This window comes from Drosophila navojoa, chromosome X, assembly GCF_054131105.1.
Source record: "Drosophila navojoa isolate 15081-1374.11 chromosome X, UAZ_NAV_1.0, whole genome shotgun sequence".
Classification (NCBI taxonomy): Eukaryota; Metazoa; Arthropoda; class Insecta; order Diptera; family Drosophilidae; genus Drosophila; species Drosophila navojoa.
In genome coordinates this window covers 3,664,185-3,683,944 of record NC_142895.1, presented here as the reverse complement: position 1 = coordinate 3,683,944, position 19,760 = coordinate 3,664,185, and the positions used below count along the sequence as shown (strand labels likewise).

At 40.2% G+C, this 19,760-nt stretch overlaps 2 protein-coding genes across 4 annotated transcripts; both read left to right on the top strand.

Annotated features, from left to right (window-relative positions):
- Positions 1 to 1,867: 1,867 nt before the first annotated feature.
- Positions 1,868 to 12,795, top strand: dtn (transmembrane protein 132C dtn). Its single transcript, XM_018110007.3, has 13 exons — positions 1,868 to 2,733; positions 2,857 to 3,161; positions 3,265 to 4,467; positions 4,545 to 4,750; positions 4,885 to 5,044; positions 5,110 to 5,510; positions 5,572 to 5,942; positions 6,003 to 6,452; positions 6,525 to 6,663; positions 6,724 to 6,835; positions 6,902 to 7,457; positions 7,518 to 7,795; positions 7,868 to 12,795. The coding sequence occupies exons 1-13, from the start codon at positions 2,685 to 2,687 to the stop codon at positions 7,880 to 7,882; spliced, it is 4,245 nt and encodes a 1,414-aa protein (XP_017965496.1). The 5' UTR covers positions 1,868 to 2,684; the 3' UTR covers positions 7,883 to 12,795.
- Positions 12,796 to 14,894: 2,099 nt separating this feature from the next.
- LOC115565524 (uncharacterized) lies at positions 14,895 to 19,252 on the top strand. Of its 3 annotated transcripts, none has more exons than XM_089264756.1 (6): positions 14,895 to 15,221; positions 15,829 to 16,028; positions 17,023 to 17,040; positions 17,295 to 17,490; positions 17,638 to 17,866; positions 18,741 to 19,252. In XM_089264756.1, exons 1-6 carry the CDS (start codon positions 15,038 to 15,040, stop codon positions 18,856 to 18,858), a joined length of 945 nt encoding a protein of 314 aa, XP_089120882.1. In that variant the 5' UTR covers positions 14,895 to 15,037; the 3' UTR covers positions 18,859 to 19,252. The 3 variants fall into 3 exon arrangements, with proteins under 3 accessions (XP_089120882.1, XP_089120880.1, XP_089120881.1); XM_089264754.1 differs by having other exon boundaries at positions 14,896 to 15,221; positions 17,295 to 17,550; XM_089264755.1 differs by lacking the exon at positions 17,023 to 17,040 and having other exon boundaries at positions 14,900 to 15,221; positions 17,295 to 17,550.
- The last annotated feature ends 508 nt before the right edge of the window (positions 19,253 to 19,760 follow it).

Here is a 19,760-nt window from a genome sequence, read left to right as displayed (position 1 = left end):
GCGACAAAACTTTCAGCACGTGCTCATCCCTAGCCACGGCAAAGCGTAGGCTTGAGCAAAAGGTCACATGCACACACTTACACACGTATAGACTATGTTCGGCGCTTTTGCGTGTGTGCGTGTGTCAACACACTGATTCAAATTTATATGCATACAAAATGCATTCGCAATGCACACACTGTTACTCTTATCGATCGAAATCGATTCAGTGCAGTGTTGCAAAGCTATCAAACGCGGCCTGCATCAAATATTAAGGAATTCAATACAACGAAGAACGAGAAGAGTCGAGGTAAAGCAACAAATCTCAAATAAACTTGCATTAATAATATGAAAAGATACAAGCGAAGCTGGAGGCTGGTCGCAAAAAAGCATAAAAGTGTCAAATGCGAACTCGACTTATTTATTTACTTATTTTTGTGTGTGTTTTCTTTCATTATTGTTGTCTTTGTTATTGCTTTATCGGTGTTCGCTTATGCTAACTACTTTCGCATAGCGGGCACCAACGGAATTTTTAATTAATTCATGCCCTATACTGTTGTGTATGCAAACACGTGCGTGCGTATATGTATGTATGTATGTACGTGTGTGCGGATATGCGTGTGTATATGTGCACATTATGTATTTATTCACAAATCAATAGTAACTGCTACTCAATGCTGGGCAGGAAAAGAAAATAAGCTTTTTACTGGAACTGAAGCTGCAGAAGAATAAATGAGATTCTTAAGAAACCGGCTGAAAAGAAGTCTTGTTTTTTATTTATTTATTTATTTATTTTTTTTTTACTTGCTATTTTTAGATGTATTATGTATAATAATAAATTAAAATCAGAACAAATCCGATTACATCCATATAAAACCAAAACTATCAACACTGTCGCCGTCGCTGTCTCAGTCGTCGCTGCTGCCGCTGCAGAGTTTTGTTTGAGCCAAAGTTTCTTTCATGATTGTATGCATATTTTTTGCTGGGACTGGAATGTGTGGCATGTGGTATACGGCACGCAACGGTAATCAGTGGCCAAGATGGCTGCAACAGCGCCTCAACAACAACAACAACGGCAACTACAGGCAACAAGTTTCATTTTGTGCAGCAAGAAATCAATGCTACTGCACCCAATCAGAATGCAACTACACACATACACACACACGCTCGAGCATGCACTCGCATTGGGATGCTGCTGCTTTGTCTGCTAGCTCGCTCGCACACACGCACGCATTGACCTCCCTCACCCAGCAAAATGGCGGACCATGCACAGTGCACATAAATTTGAGGTTCGCTGGGACATTTTGTTGTTGTTGTCCCAAAAATTGTCTCGGCTGCTGGCAGCCACCGAATATACAGTTATATTGTAAATATGTGCAATAATTCGCACTTGCAAATGCAATGCGACCCAGCATTAATATGCTCAACGCGTTGATTTAATTTATTTGATTATTTGGCTGCCGTGCAGTTCAATCAGCAGCACCTCTCCAAACCGTTACACGCTGCAACTTCGGAACTGGGGGAACAATCCCCCAGAAAAGACCTAAATTTTTCATAAAAATGATTTACTGTCATGAACAATTAATACCTTATGCTCTAGAAATATACATGTATATAAATTATTATCTGACTCTTATATATTTATATCTAATTAATGATACAAAATAAACTTTTAAATTACATAAAATATTCAGATTTTCGCGCCAAACTCCCTTTCGTATATACTAGCGCCATCTACATGTCAATATCGAAAGCAAATATTTAATTGGCGGGCTGTCATTCGATTTGTTTGAATTTGAGGACCTTTGGCTCACGTAATCGAGCAAGATATCGATGCACATGTGTCATATATCGTAAGCAAATATTATGACGATATGTATGCCATATCGATATATTACCATCCCTAGTCCAACGAAGTATTGGGGTGTTTGGAAATGTTCGATATTTGCGTAGAAATTTTCAAAGTAAAACGAAAAACAATGTATTAAAGTTGCAATTAATTACTGCTAAAGGAGTGGTCAACATACATTGCAATCGTGTATCCAAAACGCAAGAAACGCATTCGCATTAGGAGGCGCCAGTGTTAAACTGTGTGTGTGCGAGTATATCCAAACCAAAGAAAAACGAAAGAAAAAGCAAGACCCAGCGCAGAAGATGTGTCTATACTACGGCCTAAATGAATGAAATGTGAAGTGTGTGTGTATATGTAGGCGAAGGCGATACCAGCTAACTGTGCATGTGTGCATGCGTGCGTGTGTATGTGTGTGCGATAGTATGTGTATGCGTATTCGCCTAACGCTCACATCTGTGTGCGTGTGCTTGTGTGCTGCACACTGAAAGAATCAATAAAGGATGTGCTGTGGATTTTTGCAGCAGCAGAACCAGAAGCAGGAGCAGGACCAACGAAAACCAACAAAAACCAAATAAAAAAGCCAACGACAACAAAAACAAAGCACCGCAGCAAAGAACAAATTATAACATTTACTTTTTCGCGATAGTTTTGAGCACAGTAAAGCTTGTAACGGTAAATGTTGCAAAAAGAAAAATTGATAACTGTAATATGTGTGGCTATTGTGAACAGTGAATTGTAAAGCGAAAAAAGAAGTGCGCAAGAGTGCGTGTGCGAAAAGGAAATTAAGAAAACTAACAAAATTAAAGAAAATCGAAATTAAACTTCAGTCAGTCAATCAATCAATCAGCGCAACATGAAGTGCTGCGTAATAATTACAACGCTAATGCTGCTGTCCATTGCACGTAAGTGTTGCAAATCTCATTAAAATACAAATATCTATGTGTGTGTGTGTGGGTGTGGGTGGGTGTGGGTGGGTGGGGCATTGATTGATTGATTGATTGATCGAATAATTGGTCCATTTGCAGGGCACATTGGCACTGTTGAGGTGCATTTCGAAGCACCTGACAGCGGCTTCTTCCTGAAGCACGCTCGCCAACCACCTGTGACGCCGGAGATTGCCAACATCCAGACCTCCTCCTCGGTGCCGCCCCTGAAGTCACGCCCCTCCTATGATTCCGTCTTATCCCTAGATCGCTTTACCGTCGTGGAGACCACACAACCCGTATCTATACGCGCCAGCTACGGCCCGTTCTCGACCAAGCAAACGGTGCCCGCTCGCTACATTGTGCCGGACACCATGGAAACCAATCAAGCGGGCGACTATGTGAACGTAAGCCACCATTGAGTACTAAAGTGTAATTGCTTTTGCCTAACCCGCATCCATCTCTCTTTCTCTCTCCCTCTCTCTCTCTATCTCTCTTTCACTTACATAGAACTCGACGGCCACACTGCTGGAGTTACAGCAGCCGAACATGCACCTGGACATCTCGGCGCACTTGGTGCGCGCTAGTGTCTCGCAGGACTCGCCAGTGCTGCGCGTCCTCTTCCATGCTGGCGCCGATCCGGGCGGTCATTTGCAGCGACAGAAGGTCTGCGTGCTGCTCCACGTAGCCATGCCCAATGAGCAACCGTTGAAGGGACGTTGCATGCCCGAGGGAGAGGACGGCGTTTGTGTGGCTGAGGTAGTCATTCCACTGAACTGGTGGCCAGCTCTGCCAGCGCCTAGGCACAGTCGCGAGGGCAGCGGCAACAGCGGCACGGACGGACAGCCACAGCTGCCGCCTAAGGTGCCGCAGCGTTACGCCCAGGTCTCCTACAGCGTCTTCGAACCACCAGTGCGCAATCCGGAGCAATGTGAGCCGAAGGTCCAGATACAGCCGCTGACAACGTTTGCCCAGGTGCCGCTGCTGGCAGCGAAGACATCGTTCAAAGAGCTACGAGCGGATGATTCGGTTACGTTCCTGTTGCCCCAGCATCCCCTGTATCCCATGTCCAAGTTGCACGTGCCCGTCTTTTTGCATCAGTATGCGGATCAGGAGCAGCGTGTCGCTGCGTTTACAGTGCGCGCCCGGGTCAAGGCCGGGCTACGCATCTTGGGCGCCAGCGCCTCCAGCGACCAGTGGAGCATTAGCATTGAGAAGGAGAATCCCAAGCATACGACGGCGCGTGTCACAGCCTTCCGCAAGGAGGTCGACTCGTCCGCCTCATCCTCGGCCACATCCAGCATGGAGAACAGAGGCAACTACAACAGCAGCGGCAGCAGCAACAGCAATGAGGTCTACGAGGTCTTCTCCTGGCTGCTCGAGGTCGCCGATGACTCCAACGACATTGTCGATGGCGGAAAGATCGTGTGGTCGGTCACCCATGTCTATGACACACCCAAGGACAAGGACTCCGCCGAGCTGATTGCCACAGATGACACAAAGAAGCGCTTGATTGCCAAGCTGGAGATCAACAAGGATGACATTCAAGCAGTATTGCCCATGGCCAAGATCTGGGAGGTGATGAACACAGCAGTGCTCACTGGCCGCCAGGTGGCGCAGGCCATGAAGGTCTTCATTGTCTCGCAGGCGGGCAAAGTGGCTGATGTTACCCTGCAGAGCTCCTGTCATGCCGAGGACGAGAGCGTCATCAAGGTGAAGTCAACGAAAGCGCGAAAGAGAGAAGAGAGTTAAATGTATTCTCATCTTATACGTTATTCCCATTTGTTTAGGTCTCCTCGTCGTGCAGCTCCGTTTATGTTGATGGCTCCGAGCAGCGCGGCTCGTCCAATGCGTCGGTCATTGTTAAGTATGGTACCTATGTGGGCGTGGCCAAGTTCATTGTCTGGATGCCCGAATTTCCGCTTGAGGTTTACATAGCCGACTTTCGTCTATCCCAAATCAAGGGCTGGAAAGTAGCCGATGACAGTCATTACCTGTAAGTGTGTGACGAGTAGACAACCGTTAGAAAGTAATGATAATAGATAGTCTTAAGCAATTCAGCGAGAATCAATACCATGGAGTAGATTCTACACAGCAACGAACAACGAATTAATTCTCCGATTTTCACAGACACAACAAGCAGTCGAGACGTCGCAAGAAGCGCTCGTATATGTGGAACCAGCACGGCACCAGCTACTACAACAATGTGGGCGCCGACAAGAGCATCTGCCGCGCACGCTACCAGCAGAGCCCTGTGGAGGTCTACGCCAAGTTTCTGGCCATCGATCAGGTGAGCAAGTCGAATCTCCATGCCCCAAGCAAACCGATCTACATGCGTGTCTCTCGTCTCGACAGAACTCTGGGCGCACCAGCTACTTCATTTCACGTCGAACTGGACTGCGTGTGACGGATCTGGTGCAGCCGCTGCTGCGTGTGGCGGATCCAAAGATCGCCTCGCTGAAGGGCCGCATACTGCAGGGCAAGTCGATGGGTCGCACCGATGTCCAGGTGCTGTCGCCTATTACGGGCCGTGTCATTGGCACCAAGGAGATACGCGTTGGCAGCGACAAGGTGAATCTCTCCCGTCTCATTGTGCGCGTCATCTCCGGACTACAGCTGACCATTACGCCGGAGAACGCCATCGAGAACGGTTATCTGGCAGAGACGTCCGTCACACACAAGCTGACGGCACAGTATCAGGAGGGATTGCTGGACATCGATCTGGAGTTCAACGATGGCTCGAAGACGCCTTTGCGGTAAGCGATCAATCAGCTTCACTGATGCGTGCAGTTGTTTGCAATTGCTGACTCTTTGCAGCGACATTGCTGTGGAGGATTACTTCCTGCTGGTGGAGAGTCTCGATACGGAAGTGGTGGCCTTTGCCCCCATGCTCGCCTCACATCATCCGCGTGTCATTGCCGTGGGCGAGGGCAATGGCAATCTGCTGCGCGTTACGCTTCTGCTCTCCGAGGAATGTCGCATGCGACGCGGCCCTGGCGGCTCCTCATCGAGCAGCTCCAAGCCGAACAAACCGAATGCGGCCCCATTAGCCAGCGCCCTGGCCTCCATCGAGGTGGACTTCAACAATGTGGACATTGTCAGCAAACAGGAATCGATACAGAACGACGGCACAGTGGGACGCGAACGCAAGAACTACCGCAACACGGGAGACCTGGCTGACATTATAGGTAAGCGCATTCATCCATTCAGCTCCTCGGCTCGTTTTACTAACGATCTGCTCCGACTAGTTGGCATACCGCTGCGCGACTCCAGCCAACAGTACGAGCCGACGGTGCAGGCGCGTCAGCACCGGGCGAGCATCCAGGCAGTGCACAAGTCGCACTACGGCAATCGGGGCGGCTTGGGCAGTGGCAACATGTCCTCCATGGAGCTGGGCATGTATGTGCTCCTCACAGCCTTCTGCTTTGCCATTATTGTGTTTGTCATCTCGTGCGTGGTTTATGCATCGAAATTCCGGCCAGCCATGATTGAGTCGGGTCTCGATCCGCTCAGCTCCGGCAATGGCAATGGCAACGGCAACGCTGGCGGCTTCCGTGACGTACGCCTCAAGGAGTCCACCACCAATGCCCACGACTGGGTCTGGCTGGGACGCTCCACCATCGATAGGCATTCGGTGGCAATGAACGACACCAGCACTCCGCAACCTCAGCCGCAGCAGCAACATGTGAATGCACGCGGTAAGCTCCAACCAGCTGCACATAATCCCCCACAGAAATAATAATTATAAAATGGATTATTCTGCCCTTTAGACTCTCGCATGCGCATCACCAGCAATCCGATCATCAACTACGACAATGGCCGGCGCGTCAGCTCCTTTGACCAGCCGCAGCCCAAGCTGCAAACGCACATCGTGCCCGCCTCCAATCTAAACAAGATTCATGCCGAACAGTAGGTGCACCCAAGCCACATATTTGAATGCAACTAACCAGCTTTCGTCTCCCCAATCAGCTATCTCTCCAATGACCGGAAGGACGCTGCCCTGGACTACAAGCCTCCAGTGCCGCCGCACCGCAATGTGGGCACACGCGCCATGTTGCCGCCACAGGCTGCACCCGTTAAGGTAGAATCTGAGAGAAGCTGTAACATCTTGATAGCTAATCTTAATTGTTTGTTTTCTATACTGCAGGACAAGGAGTTGATCAACAAACGGCACAGTCAGCTCTACAAACGCGAGCATTTGCAAAACAACGAGAACAACAATGCGACGCAGCAACAGCCGCATTTGTCGCTGCAACAGCAACAGCAGCAGCATCAGGCGCCGCAGCAACAGCCGGAACGTCAGCCAATGCATCAGCATCACCCGGAGCGTCAGCATCAGCGCAGCCACAGTCATAGCCACAATTTTATCCAAGAGCCAGCGCTCAGAGCCGCACACTTGAAACTCAAACAGCATCAGCAAATGCAACAGCAGCAGCAACAGCAACAGCAGCAGCAGCAGCAACAACAACACGAGGAGTTGCACAATGCTGAGAAGCTAGTGGAGTACACAAATCCGCATCAGAAGAATGCATTTCAATTCGATTCGCTAACACCAAAGAGAGTAACCAAAGCAGCAAATGCTGCTGCACCAGCTTCAGCAGCAGCAGCAACAGCAGCAGCAGCAACATCAGCATCAGCCGCCGTACCAACAGCACCAGCAGTTGCAGGCAACAAAATATTGCCAGCTGTAATACAAATCAAGGGTAGGTCAATTATCGATATCATATAGAGCAAATTGTAATCCAGACTCCGTTGCTCTTCAGAGAATCACAACCACAGCATTTTGAGCACTGTTGCGGATGCGGCCAATTCGAATGCCACTGATGAGATTGTCCGGCTGCCGACACCGTCCGGTCACACGGTCGCGGCCGTGAGCAGTGAGCCAACAACAAAATCGTCGCGAGTCAAACGGGCCACAGTTGTTGGCAATCCGATGTTCTCGTCCGCCGTAGATGATACGCTGGCACCGGGCGAACGTTTGGGTCTCGATGATCTCGACATGGACTACGAACAGATCATGCACTATTTCGACAACCTAAAGGTTAGTCCCCAAACATTCTTCTCCTTGTCATATAGATGGATATATGCGTATGTATTGATTGATTGATTGCAGGAGTCAAATGCCTGAGTACAGGAGATCATTGCTAAAATTCGCGAGATATTGTCAACATTTCAACAACGATATCAGAATGTCGTTACTCCCCTACCAACGCCCACGCGAAAGCAGATCCAAATGCTCGACGAGCTCGTCGCCGTTGGAGTCGATGTTGGAATTGGAGTTGAAAAGAAAGCAGCAGGAGTAGCAGGAGAAGCAGCAGCAGCAACGGGTTTGCCGCCAGAGCCATGTCTGCACAATTTTCAAATTCCAAGCAAATGCAACTAAAGGGTAACTAATACACACACACAAATACATATACACATACACACAACATATAACCGCAATTCTAGCAATCCAAAACTAAAAGAATACTCACAGCATAAAAATGAAATCCAGAGTTAAATGCGACGCTGAAAACAAGAAGAAAATTATTTATTGCCTAGGCTAAGTTCATAACATATAAAGCATATACATATATATATATGTATGTATGTATATATATATATATGAGTATGTATATGTATATACATATAAGGTGCATAATTGATGTTCATATGTCGTAACTGCTACACAAATGTCTCCTAGTCCTCATCCTTCAACATCCTTCCTTGCCAGCACAAGTGGGCAAATGTTTGTTAATCGAATACATCTAGACTTAAGAATCTATATAGGCATATATGTATGTGTATGTATATGTAAAAGAGAGCATCAAAGCATAGCTTATTCAAATTGCTTCCCAAATCTTCTTGCTTAGGCGCTTGCAATCATCCCAACTATATATATAAAACAAATCAATATATATATATAAAAACCTTAAAACTTAATCTAGTAGCAACAATTGTGCCCTCAGTGGGTGTATTTGACTGTGTGTGTGTGTGACAGAGTAAACAACAATACAACACACACACACACACACATATTTTGTACGAGATCTCGGCCATATATGCATATCTCTTATTAGAACTATGAAATGAAATCAACATTTATGCTGAAATTTTTGCATTTGTTATATGTAACTCCATTTAATTTTCTTTTGCCGAACCTATTCAGAAAAACAAAAACCACTTGTGCTGAAGAAGCGACATCAACTAGTGCTAATATATATATATATATATGCATATGTATATGTATATGTGTAAGAGCAAGCATACTATAAATGTATTTAAAAATGGCAAAACAAGTAAACATCGCTTTATAGAACTCGATAAGTTGGCTGATTTATGGCCCCAAATATTGCAATCATAATATTATGATCATTATTATTATTATTATTATCATCATTATGATTATTATGATTATTAGAAACCCTAAGACAAAACTACACATAAATTATAATAATATGTATTAACAAAATAATATGCAAACACAAAAACAATTAAGAAAAAAAAAGAAAATTACCTAAACGAACTCGAAGAAAAGTATATAGACGCTTATGAGCTTTATTTGAACGATTGCATTAATGGACAAGCAAATAAAGTATGGAAAATGTGTAACCAAATATTATATGATATTACGGAGCGATTAAGCTTTACATATATACATATAATATAATATAAATTATAATATATTATATGTATATATAATATATATACACAATTATTATTGTCATTATATTCTGATTCATGTTTACTGTACGTATGTATGTATGTGCATATATATATGTAGACAGCAAACACATAAATCAATTAAAAAAAAAAAAAAATAACAATATATGTGCTGATGCAACTAAGGAGTTATCCAAAATTTCGCTATGCATATATATAGACATATATATATATATATATATGTGCAACTCACGCTCTATACAAATTGCAATCTTATATATGTATGTGTGTATCTGTCTAACAAGCCAACTAAGCTCTGTTTCTTTTCTTTTATATATACATATATATATAAATATCATTTGACTTCTATATATCTATATATGAATAGAGATATAGCAACCCAGCAGCTAATTCATTCCATTAGCAAAAATGTTCATCATATATATATATATATATATATATTATATATCTATACATATAAAGATTATCGTTTTCTTTGTTTGTGTTTGTTTCTGTTGCCATTTTAATTTGTAGTTTTGGCATTTGTCAGGCATCTAAGTATTATTACAATTTTGTTAGATCATTAACGCATTGTTTCATAATCATATGTTGTAAATTGTTCCGTCCAACAAAAAAACAAAAAACAAAAAACGAAAAAAAAGAAGAAATGAAAAAACAAAACAAAAAAGATAACAAAGAATAAAAGCAAACATGTAAAGCATCTTAAAGTTTCTTTGTATACAGCGGCCATAAATAACATGAAAACTAGAAACACGATTATGATTTGTATTATGAATTTGATTGTAAGACTCTGTAGTTCAATCAGCATCAATCATTTGCCATTATTCTTGCTTTGTAGTTGAAGATCTCTAGATTTGTAGCACATATTGTAAATAAGACAATATATATATGTATATGTATATGTATATGTATTGTATTATCAAATGAAACTTTGTTAACTCTCACTCGCTCACTCTCATTCGCCCTCTCCCTTTCTAATCGAATCGAATTGTGTTGAACTGAACTACAGAGTGATATATATATATATATATATCTATACATACTTATATATATGATATTTAAAATTCTTATATCACACACACACACACATCACATCACACACACTTGTCGATGTTTTTGAATTTATGTTAAGCTTAACACTAATTTTGATCTATGTATTTGAATTGTATAACTCGTAAACTCGTATCTCAAATTCTACACAAATAGACACGCAGACAGATCGCATTGCCTTGATAGCTTGCAGAGTCCCAGTGCTAGTGCTAGTGCCATATAAACGCAATCAATCATTAGTTGTAGATCGTGCATTATATCATCAATCAATCATCAATCAATCAATCAATCATTTGGGGCATGCCTAGAGCTTAACACGAGCAAACGCTTGTTCTATCTCCCTCCAAACAAAAACAAAAAACAAAAAAAACAATTAAAATACAAATTACTATAGAATGCGTAGTTATACATATAGAAGAAGATAAGCCGATTGACTGACTGAGTGAACTTGAATTTGATTGATGGTAGGCAAAAAGCCGAGCAATGATTGATGATCAATTTACATTGATTGTACAACAAATTAGCAAATTATTAACTAAACATACACACACCTACAGCACACACACACACACGCACATACACACACACACACACACACACACACACACACACACACACACACACACACACACACACACACACAGGTTGTTTGTATGTGTGTGTATGTGTATCGATTCCAATGCAAAGACTTTATACATCTGTTTTATTTTATTTTTTTTTTTTTAATTTTAAATTAATTATTATTATTACTATTATTATTGATTTATATATATATGTACTTGTATTTATAATAACGAATTATTATGATTGATGGCATGATTGACACGCATCGTACATCACGTTAAGACACTTATTTCGAATTTCTAGTCAGTTAGAAGCGTACAAATCGTTTTGTTACATCATTCACAAACACACAAGCATACACATGGTATACATTATATATACATATACATTATATATGTGTATATATGTTTTTTTTTTTACATATATATATATTTATATACACGATCCAATTATATTTTGCCATGCTTTTTACCAGGCCCAAAAACTAAATTAAATATAAAAAAAAACCATACACAATCCTAAGGCTAAGCTATATATGAATGTATTTGTATGTATTATCAAAAAAAAAAAAAAAAAAAAAAAAACAAAAAACTAAAAATGAATATTACAAAGGTAAAAATTTCAAAATAAACAGATTGCACACAAAATTCAAAGAAAATTCAAAGTCAAAGAAAATTTCATTTTCGGTTCTCTTCGAGTCTCTTTCGTTCTAAGCTAAACTAAAAAAAAAAAAAAAAAACGAACCATATTTATAATATAGTTAAAGCAAAAGAAAATTATATATATATATCTGCTATATATATATATATATATATAGATATAATGCAAATTCGCTTGGCACTAATATCTAAGAATTAGATAAAAACACAGATAAAAAATAAATTCCCAGCATTCACTCTCGCGCTCGCACAACTCTCACTCACTTCAGCTCCCTCACTCGGTCTCTCTAATCGTTGATCGAGAAACGATATATATCGCAATTCGTTAAGTATGTAAGTTCTATGAATGTCCCACCTGCTGTTCCACTTTCCCCACACACACACATACACACACACACACACTCCTTTTGATCGCCGCTTATTTTGCACCAGGCCTAAAGATTATACAAAATTCTGCACAGAGCGAAATAGAGAGAGAGAGAGAGAGTGGGAGAGCGAGATACGGGCAGAGAGTGAGAGTCAGAGAGGGTGAGAGACAGCAAGCGAGAAGTTTAAGAGAGCCACCGCCGCATAATTGTTAACATTGTATCAGTTATAACGTAGTTGTTGTGTATCTATTGTATGTTTGTAAGTACTCCAAGAAAAAACCAATGAAAGCTCGATTAATCGCTAATCGATGTACGATTTATCGATAATTGCCACACATTCTTGCTGTTGCATTTGGAGTTCCCATGTGTTTCCCACTTGACAAAGCTAGTGTGATATATGATTTCACTTCATTTCTCTATTTGTTCTTTTACAACACTGTGCAAACAAATACATATATATATATATATATATCTCTATACATGCAGACAAGCCCTCAATCTACACACAAGGCTTACAATATATATAGCTATATACATGACATATATGGGCATTATATATATCATATAAAACGCTTTTACAACACTGTTTGCCACTTGCCTTTCGACGCTCTCAGTTCTCCTACAAGTATTGCCGATCCCTCCTAACCGATTCCTTGTACCTCTTCAACAATATATTTCTATACGCTTCTTCTTCAACTCGATTCCGTTATCTATGTAAACCGTTAACAAAAAAAATATACTAAACAAAGTAAAGAAAATGTCGAAAATTAAAGAACTTAACTGGAAAACAAAGAAATTATAGTTGCCATGTAAAACACTTGAGTAGAGTCTATTATTATTATTATTATTATTATTATTATTATTATTATGACAATTATTATTATTATAATATTCTAAGTGGAACACAATTTTGTTTAAATTCGAAGCAAGCAACAAGACAAAGAAGAAGCAGAAGCAAACAGCAAAAAAAAAAAAGGAAAACAATGAAAAACAAAAATATTATAAATATTCAAAAACTGAAATATTAATTTAAATAAAATAATTTATTAATAAACCACATATTATGAAATGACATAAAACTTGAATGTGTTTTTCTTTCAAAATGGTCGGGGATCGTTTGATTGAGTCGATTGATTGAACAAAGCTGAAGATTGATTGTTTGATTGATGATATTGCATTCAATATAATGATGTTAATAATGATAATGATGATATGTTATGGCATAGATTGATGATCAACTGATAGACAGAATGAGAAATATATAATAGATTGTACTGCTGATTGCAGTTGTCTTGGCTTTGACTGATTGATTGATTGCTCAGCAATGCTTAACTCTAAGCTCAAGAACGAGACAGCAATAGCCCATGCTGACGTAACTGCCCAGTATCATCACACGAAATTGGTAAGAGATGAATGCATATCAGATATGTATACATATGAGCTATATCTATGCATATACATAGCATAAATCTCCCTCTTCCATAACTCACTGGCAAATGGAGTTCGACGATCTGTTTGGTTTTCCCTCTCGCTCTCAAATTCGATCGAGTGGTAAGTTCAGTTTCTTTCGACTTCTGTGCTATTTGGCTTGTATTTGTATCATATTGTTCGATGCCATGATAATTGGATTCGATCGCAGTTAATTGAGCTCGGTGAGGGAACATTTGTACGCTCCATATGCGAATAGTTGTATCAAAATTTTGCCAGTTGCCCTTATAAAGTCGTGTTCTTGAAATTTACGCAACATTTGGCGCTTCTTTTGACGCGTGATCTTGACAATTGTGACGATGGCGTCAACCTGCATCATTATATACAACAGCCACGCCCCCGTCGTTGGCTCGCCGAAGCCTCGCATTATCCGCACCCAAACCCACCCACCCACTCAGACAATCGCCGCGGCCCCCTCGAGTGGGCGAGGATCCCCATGTGAAACGTTACGTTTTTTAATAGCCTTTAACCTAATGGAATTTCAATAGAATCGGGTATATTGACAGCGTGTGTATGGGGCAAGGTATGTGAGGGAGTATGGCTATGTAGATATAGGGTTAGACATAGGGATATATATATATGTGCTAATTTTAATTTTAAGACTTGGCATAACTCAAAGGGCTTAAGAACTGGAAAGCTCCGATTCTATGTGTGAACTCGTTTAAGATTTACTCAGATTGAAGATCTTTCGTTTTCAGAACTTGAAAATTGACTTCCTTTTCCGTAAATTACTCGAAAGCCTTAAAAACTACAGAGTTCAAATTTCAAGTGTAGATTCCTTGAAGAACTCCTGAGCTACAGTTATTTTCGTATTTTGGAACTCTAAGCATAGCTCGAGAGCTTTAAAGCGTAGAGCACTAAAATTTGGTATATCTATTCTCGAAAACTAAATACGGGAAAAATCTTTTTCATTTTCTCGATAAATCGTATAATAGTAATAAGTCGAAGACATTAGCTAGAGAGCTCAATTTCCGTATGTAATGTACTTTATCATATATGTAGATCTCTTAGGAGTATTGTCAACGATAATATCGATTTCTATTCTTCTGGTAATCATAATCGGGAACTCGCCACATCCAAATATCTAGGGTATCTGCAAGCTGGGCAGTCTCAGCTGGAGCGCTCTGACTTGTTTTAAAGTGCGTTTCACGTTTTAATTCCAATTGTAAGAACTTCCAATTTGAGCGATAGACCGACATTTTGCCACACCAAGATCTAGCTGTAACTGATGTCTGCGGATGTCTATGTGTGTCTGTCTGTCTGTCTTGACTTTCATTTCAGTTTCAGTTCCAGCTGTGTGATACGATGTGATGTGATGTGATGGGCCAACGAAGCGTATAAAAGCTTGGCGAAGATGCTTCAACGTTTCAGTTGCTTTCAAAAATTCGCGCGCTCCTCAACTGAGATACGATTTGAATTTTGTTGTTGTTGTGTTTTTTTTTTTTTGGTTGTTGTTGTTGGATTTATAATCGATTCACGCACGGAATAATAATGTCCTATCTCGGCAACGCATCGGACGTGGAGTGTGAAAAGAACGAGTTCCCCAGGCCCCGCCCCACGGGCATCGTCACCAAAATGGCCGCCCACAAACTGTCGTCGGAGCCGAAGTGGGCCGACAAACGGGAGGATGATTCCGATTCCGAAGTCTCGTCGCCCGACAATTTCCTCACCAAAGGTGAACTAAGAATTGACAAGCGATTACCGTTAGAAGTCACAAATATGAAAAGAAGGGTTGATATCATATGCCTATATCAGCAAATACATACGTGTATAGTCCATAATATAACTCCTATACGGACAATCTTGAGGCTTCAGAGGCCGTTTATACATATCGTATAACATATATACTTTTATAGAACGGACTCTTATATAACTATAAAAGTGATATATATAATTTGGAAATATAGTTTGTAGCAAAAGTTTTTACCTCTAAACGATCAAAGGAGAGCTAACCTCAAACTAACTTCTGAGAGAATCGCATGATGTATCGAATTTCCTACAGCATGCTCTGTCGTATATACATAATACACAATATAATATCTTAATATCCAACTAAATCTTTTGAAAGATCGGCGTAAACTCTCTCAATTCCGAATTCAAACTGAAAGCTAACCTCAAATTCTGAATCTTTACATTAGAAATATTGCATGGTTACAGTTCTTTATACAATATCCACATTCATATCCACCGCTCATATTCATATCCATATTTATATCTATATTCACATCAATATTCATGCCCATATCAATAACGGTACTAACTGCATCGTAACTGCATTGCAGGAGCATTTCTATTGACACCATCGTATGAACTATCCATGGAACGAGCCGCATTGATATGCGAGAAGATGAGTTTCAAGGGTTGCTTCAGCTTGACCAAAACGGCAACTGGAATTCTATTTAAATTCTCACATCCAGATGATTATCAGGCGGTGTTCAAGAAGGGATTCCACAAGGTGACCGGAGCGCGCTTCTATCGGAAAGTAAGTGAAAGACCAAATACTCTTGCTTATGCCTAAATATGTAGATATCATATGTATAGCTATCTCTCTCGCACTCACTCTATCTCACACACAATCACTCTCTCTCTCTCACTCTCTCTCTGTCTTTTTATAGCGAAATAGTTCATTTGTATATACACTCTACCTCCCTGACTCCCTCAAGAAAAAGAAAGTCTTATATATGATAAAATTCTCCCTCATAGCTTATCTCGGTCTGTGTCTTTCTCACTTGCTATCATTCTCTCTCTGCTTCTATCTCTCTCTCTATCTTTCTCTCTCTCTCTCTCTCTCTCTCTCTCTCTCTCTCTCTCTCTCTCTCTCTCTCTCTCTCTCTCTCCCTCTTATTTACTCACGCTCTCTATCACACTACATCGCATTTACACTTTATTTGATCTGTTCCCTTCTGTGCCCTCCTGTTCTCTCTCTCTCTCTCTCTCACTCTCTATCTCAGTCTTTTGCTATCTCGTCCTTTGTACGCACTCTCTCTCTGTCTTTTGCTCTCTAACTCTCATGCTCTTTCATTGTTGGTAAAGGCTAACTTATCATTAGATATCATATATATGTATGTAAATACATAGATATCTCTCTCTCTCTTGCTTTCTCACTTTCTCCATATCTCACTTCTCCCTCTTTCGCATTCTATCTCTCTCTGTCTCTATCTCTTTCTCTCTCTATTACTCTCTTTATCTATCACTCTCTCTCTATCCATCTATCTCTCTCTATCTATCTATCTCTCTCTATCTATCTATCTCTCTCTCTCTATCTATCTATCTCTCTCTCTTTCTCTCTCTCTCATAACATTATACTTAGAGATCATCCATAGAGTGTCAACTCTCTCTCTCTCTCACACACACACTCTCTTTCTCACACACTATCTCTATCCCTCTCTCGCACACACACACACTCTCCCAACCTCTCTCTCTCTCTCTCTCATTGAATTGTGAAATCTTTTGAAAATCTTTTAACATTTTTCCAGCAAACATTCTCGCGCAGCGTGAGTATTTCCTATTGGCAAAATCCATTGGCAAACCATATACATACATAGTAGTACATATACATACATATGTAACATATGCTCACACCTGTATATACATATATTGTATGTACATACATGTATATAGTAGATATACATACATACATCTGTTCATAGATAGTAGAAATCATTTCTGCTCGCTTCAGCCGTAAAATCTCTGAGCATCAGCGTGCTCTGATTCGTTTGTCTGTCTGTTGACCCTGTTTGCCTTGCAGATCGCCATTCCGTGTCGTCCGCGAAAGACTTTTACGCTCTATGTGCTGGATGTGCCGGAGGATCTGCCCGTGGAGGATATACGGCATGCCATGTACAAGTTCGACTCGGTGGTGGAGGTGGTGCGCCTCCACATCTATTCCAGCCCGGGTTTGGCCAGCGGCGGCTCCGCCAGCTCCAACCCGGACAAGGTTGAAGGTGAGCAGCTCACAGCCTCTCCGAGCCCGGGCCAAACTCTGCGCCGTGCGGCCATACGAAGTAAATGTCCCAATGCCAATTGAACACACACACACACACGCACACTGAGAAAAAACGTTCATATATTCGATGCAAAAACTCTTTCAGGCAGCAGCAGCGCCAAGAGCCTCGTCTCTGGCATTGTGGGCGAGGCCATTGAGAAGGCGGAGCGTCCGGAGCGCCGAGAGCTGCCGCCAGCTGTTATACGTATAACACTCGCCTCCATGGACGAGTACAACATTCTGCTCCAGAACGGACTCAACTTCTACGACGCCACATTCTTTCCCACCGAGGCCAACATCTCCCTAAAAGGCGCCAAGATTGATTACAAAAGGCGGTAAGACCTAAGCCCCCACTATCACGATCCTCACTCGCACATGATACACTGAAAAAAAAACATGCAAGACATTTCTAAATTTAGCAAGTATGGCAGAAAACTTACATAATTTATACAATATTTTTTATAGATTACTTTTCAAATATAAATTTGTTTATATTTCAAAAAATAAAAAATAAAATAAATAAAAACAAGTTTATATTTTTCAGCTAACAAATAAATAATTACATAATAATAAATAAAATAAAATATAATAATATATAACATATTTATTTTTCTAAAAAATAATAACATAACAATAAATAAAATATAATATAATAATATATAACATATTTAATTTTTAATTAAAAATAGCAACAGCAATGAATAATAATAATAATATGATTAAAAGTTAAATTTTTTAATATACAATAATTCACATTATATTTTTGTTTATTAATAATTTTTTTTTTTTTTTTTTTTTTTTTTTTATATAAAAAATAACAATTTGGCAAAGAATTATTCTTATTTTTGAAATGCGAAATCTAGCTTGAATTTTGCTCAATGCAATGAATAATAATAATAATATGATTAAAAGTTAAATTTTTTAATGTACAATAATTCACATTATATTTTTGTTTATTAAAATTTCTTTTTTTTTTTTTTTTTGTTTATATCACAAATAACAATTTGGCAAAGAATTATTCTTATTTTTGAAATGCGAAATCTAGCTTGAATTTTGCTCAGCATTTGCTCGCAGCCTATCGACGGCTTCACTTCCATCCATCCATCTCACTCACTTTCGCTCCACTCCCACTCAGCCACGCTCACACACAGCCACACAGCTGTGTCTATACTGCCTACTCGCTCTCACTCACTGCCCTTTAATTGACAGCATGCTCGATGGCTCGATACCGGGGCGTGTGCGCGAGCTTTTGCCCGTGTTCGATGCAGCTGGCTTTTGCAAGCTGCCGGCGCCCACAAGCAAGCTAATTAAGCCGCCGAGGTCATAAGCGACGACGATGACGACGACGACGACGGCGACCCCCAGATGTTCCGGCTAAATAAGCAGCCAGTCAGCAGAAGACCCCATGCCCGCCCCCACTAAACATTTTGACGAAAGCAGCAAAGAAAGAAAAAACAAAAACAAAAATAAACATTCTCGATTCTCGATTTGATTTTGAACGGATGCTTGGAAACGTTTCCGCTGCCAACCAACTACAATCTATAATAATTCCTCTTATGGACAAAAAAAAAAAAAACTATTTTTCTCATCTTGTGAACTCTATTTTTTTTTTTTTACTATTTTTTTTTTTTTTGCCTAGTTTTATTATTAAAGGCCCATAAAAGGCTTAGCGTCTAATTTGTTTGATTGTCTAACAGCAAAAAAAAAAAAAGAAAAGAAAACCGAAAGAAAAAACAAGCTTAAAAAAAAAAAACAAGTAATAAAATAAAAATGAAAAATTATTTTCAATGGCAAACGGAAATCAACTAATTCAATTTACACGCCTTATATAGTATATAAACGATATATAACTTGTAAAATAAATATATATACCTATATAAATATATATACCGATATATATATATAACCCATTCACCATCTACACAAAAATTTATTGTTTATTTTCTTTGACTGTTGGCTCCCATAAGAAACTGGGAATGTCTTATAAGAGTTGCTGGATTCCAATAAGATTCTCATATGAAGTTGGGATTGGGGCAAAGCCTTAAGCAGTGTTGCCAGAAAGTTTAACAATTAGGGAAAAAAAGCTAAAACGAGCTAAATACATAGAGATCAAGCTAATTTAGCGCTGTAAATCTAGCTTTAGATTATTTAAGTAATGTTCAGGCAAATATTGCAGAGTTTATGTGTGTGTGTGTATATTTGTGTGAATATGTCTATTGTGTGTGTGTG

Coding starts and splice junctions, on each gene's coding strand:
- dtn (XM_018110007.3), top strand. CDS start 2,685: ATGAAGTGCTGCGTAATAATTACAACGCTAATGCTGCTGTCCATTGCA. Junction 5,511..5,571: donor GGCTCGAAGACGCCTTTGCG/GTAAGCGATCAA, acceptor GACTCTTTGCAG/CGACATTGCTGTGGAGGATT. Junction 6,836..6,901: donor CACAGGCTGCACCCGTTAAG/GTAGAATCTGAG, acceptor TCTATACTGCAG/GACAAGGAGTTGATCAACAA.
- LOC115565524 (XM_089264754.1), top strand. CDS start 15,038: ATGTCCTATCTCGGCAACGCATCGGACGTGGAGTGTGAAAAGAACGAG. Junction 17,551..17,637: donor GCGCCGTGCGGCCATACGAA/GTAAATGTCCCA, acceptor AAACTCTTTCAG/GCAGCAGCAGCGCCAAGAGC. Junction 17,867..18,740: donor AAGATTGATTACAAAAGGCG/GTAAGACCTAAG, acceptor TTTAATTGACAG/CATGCTCGATGGCTCGATAC.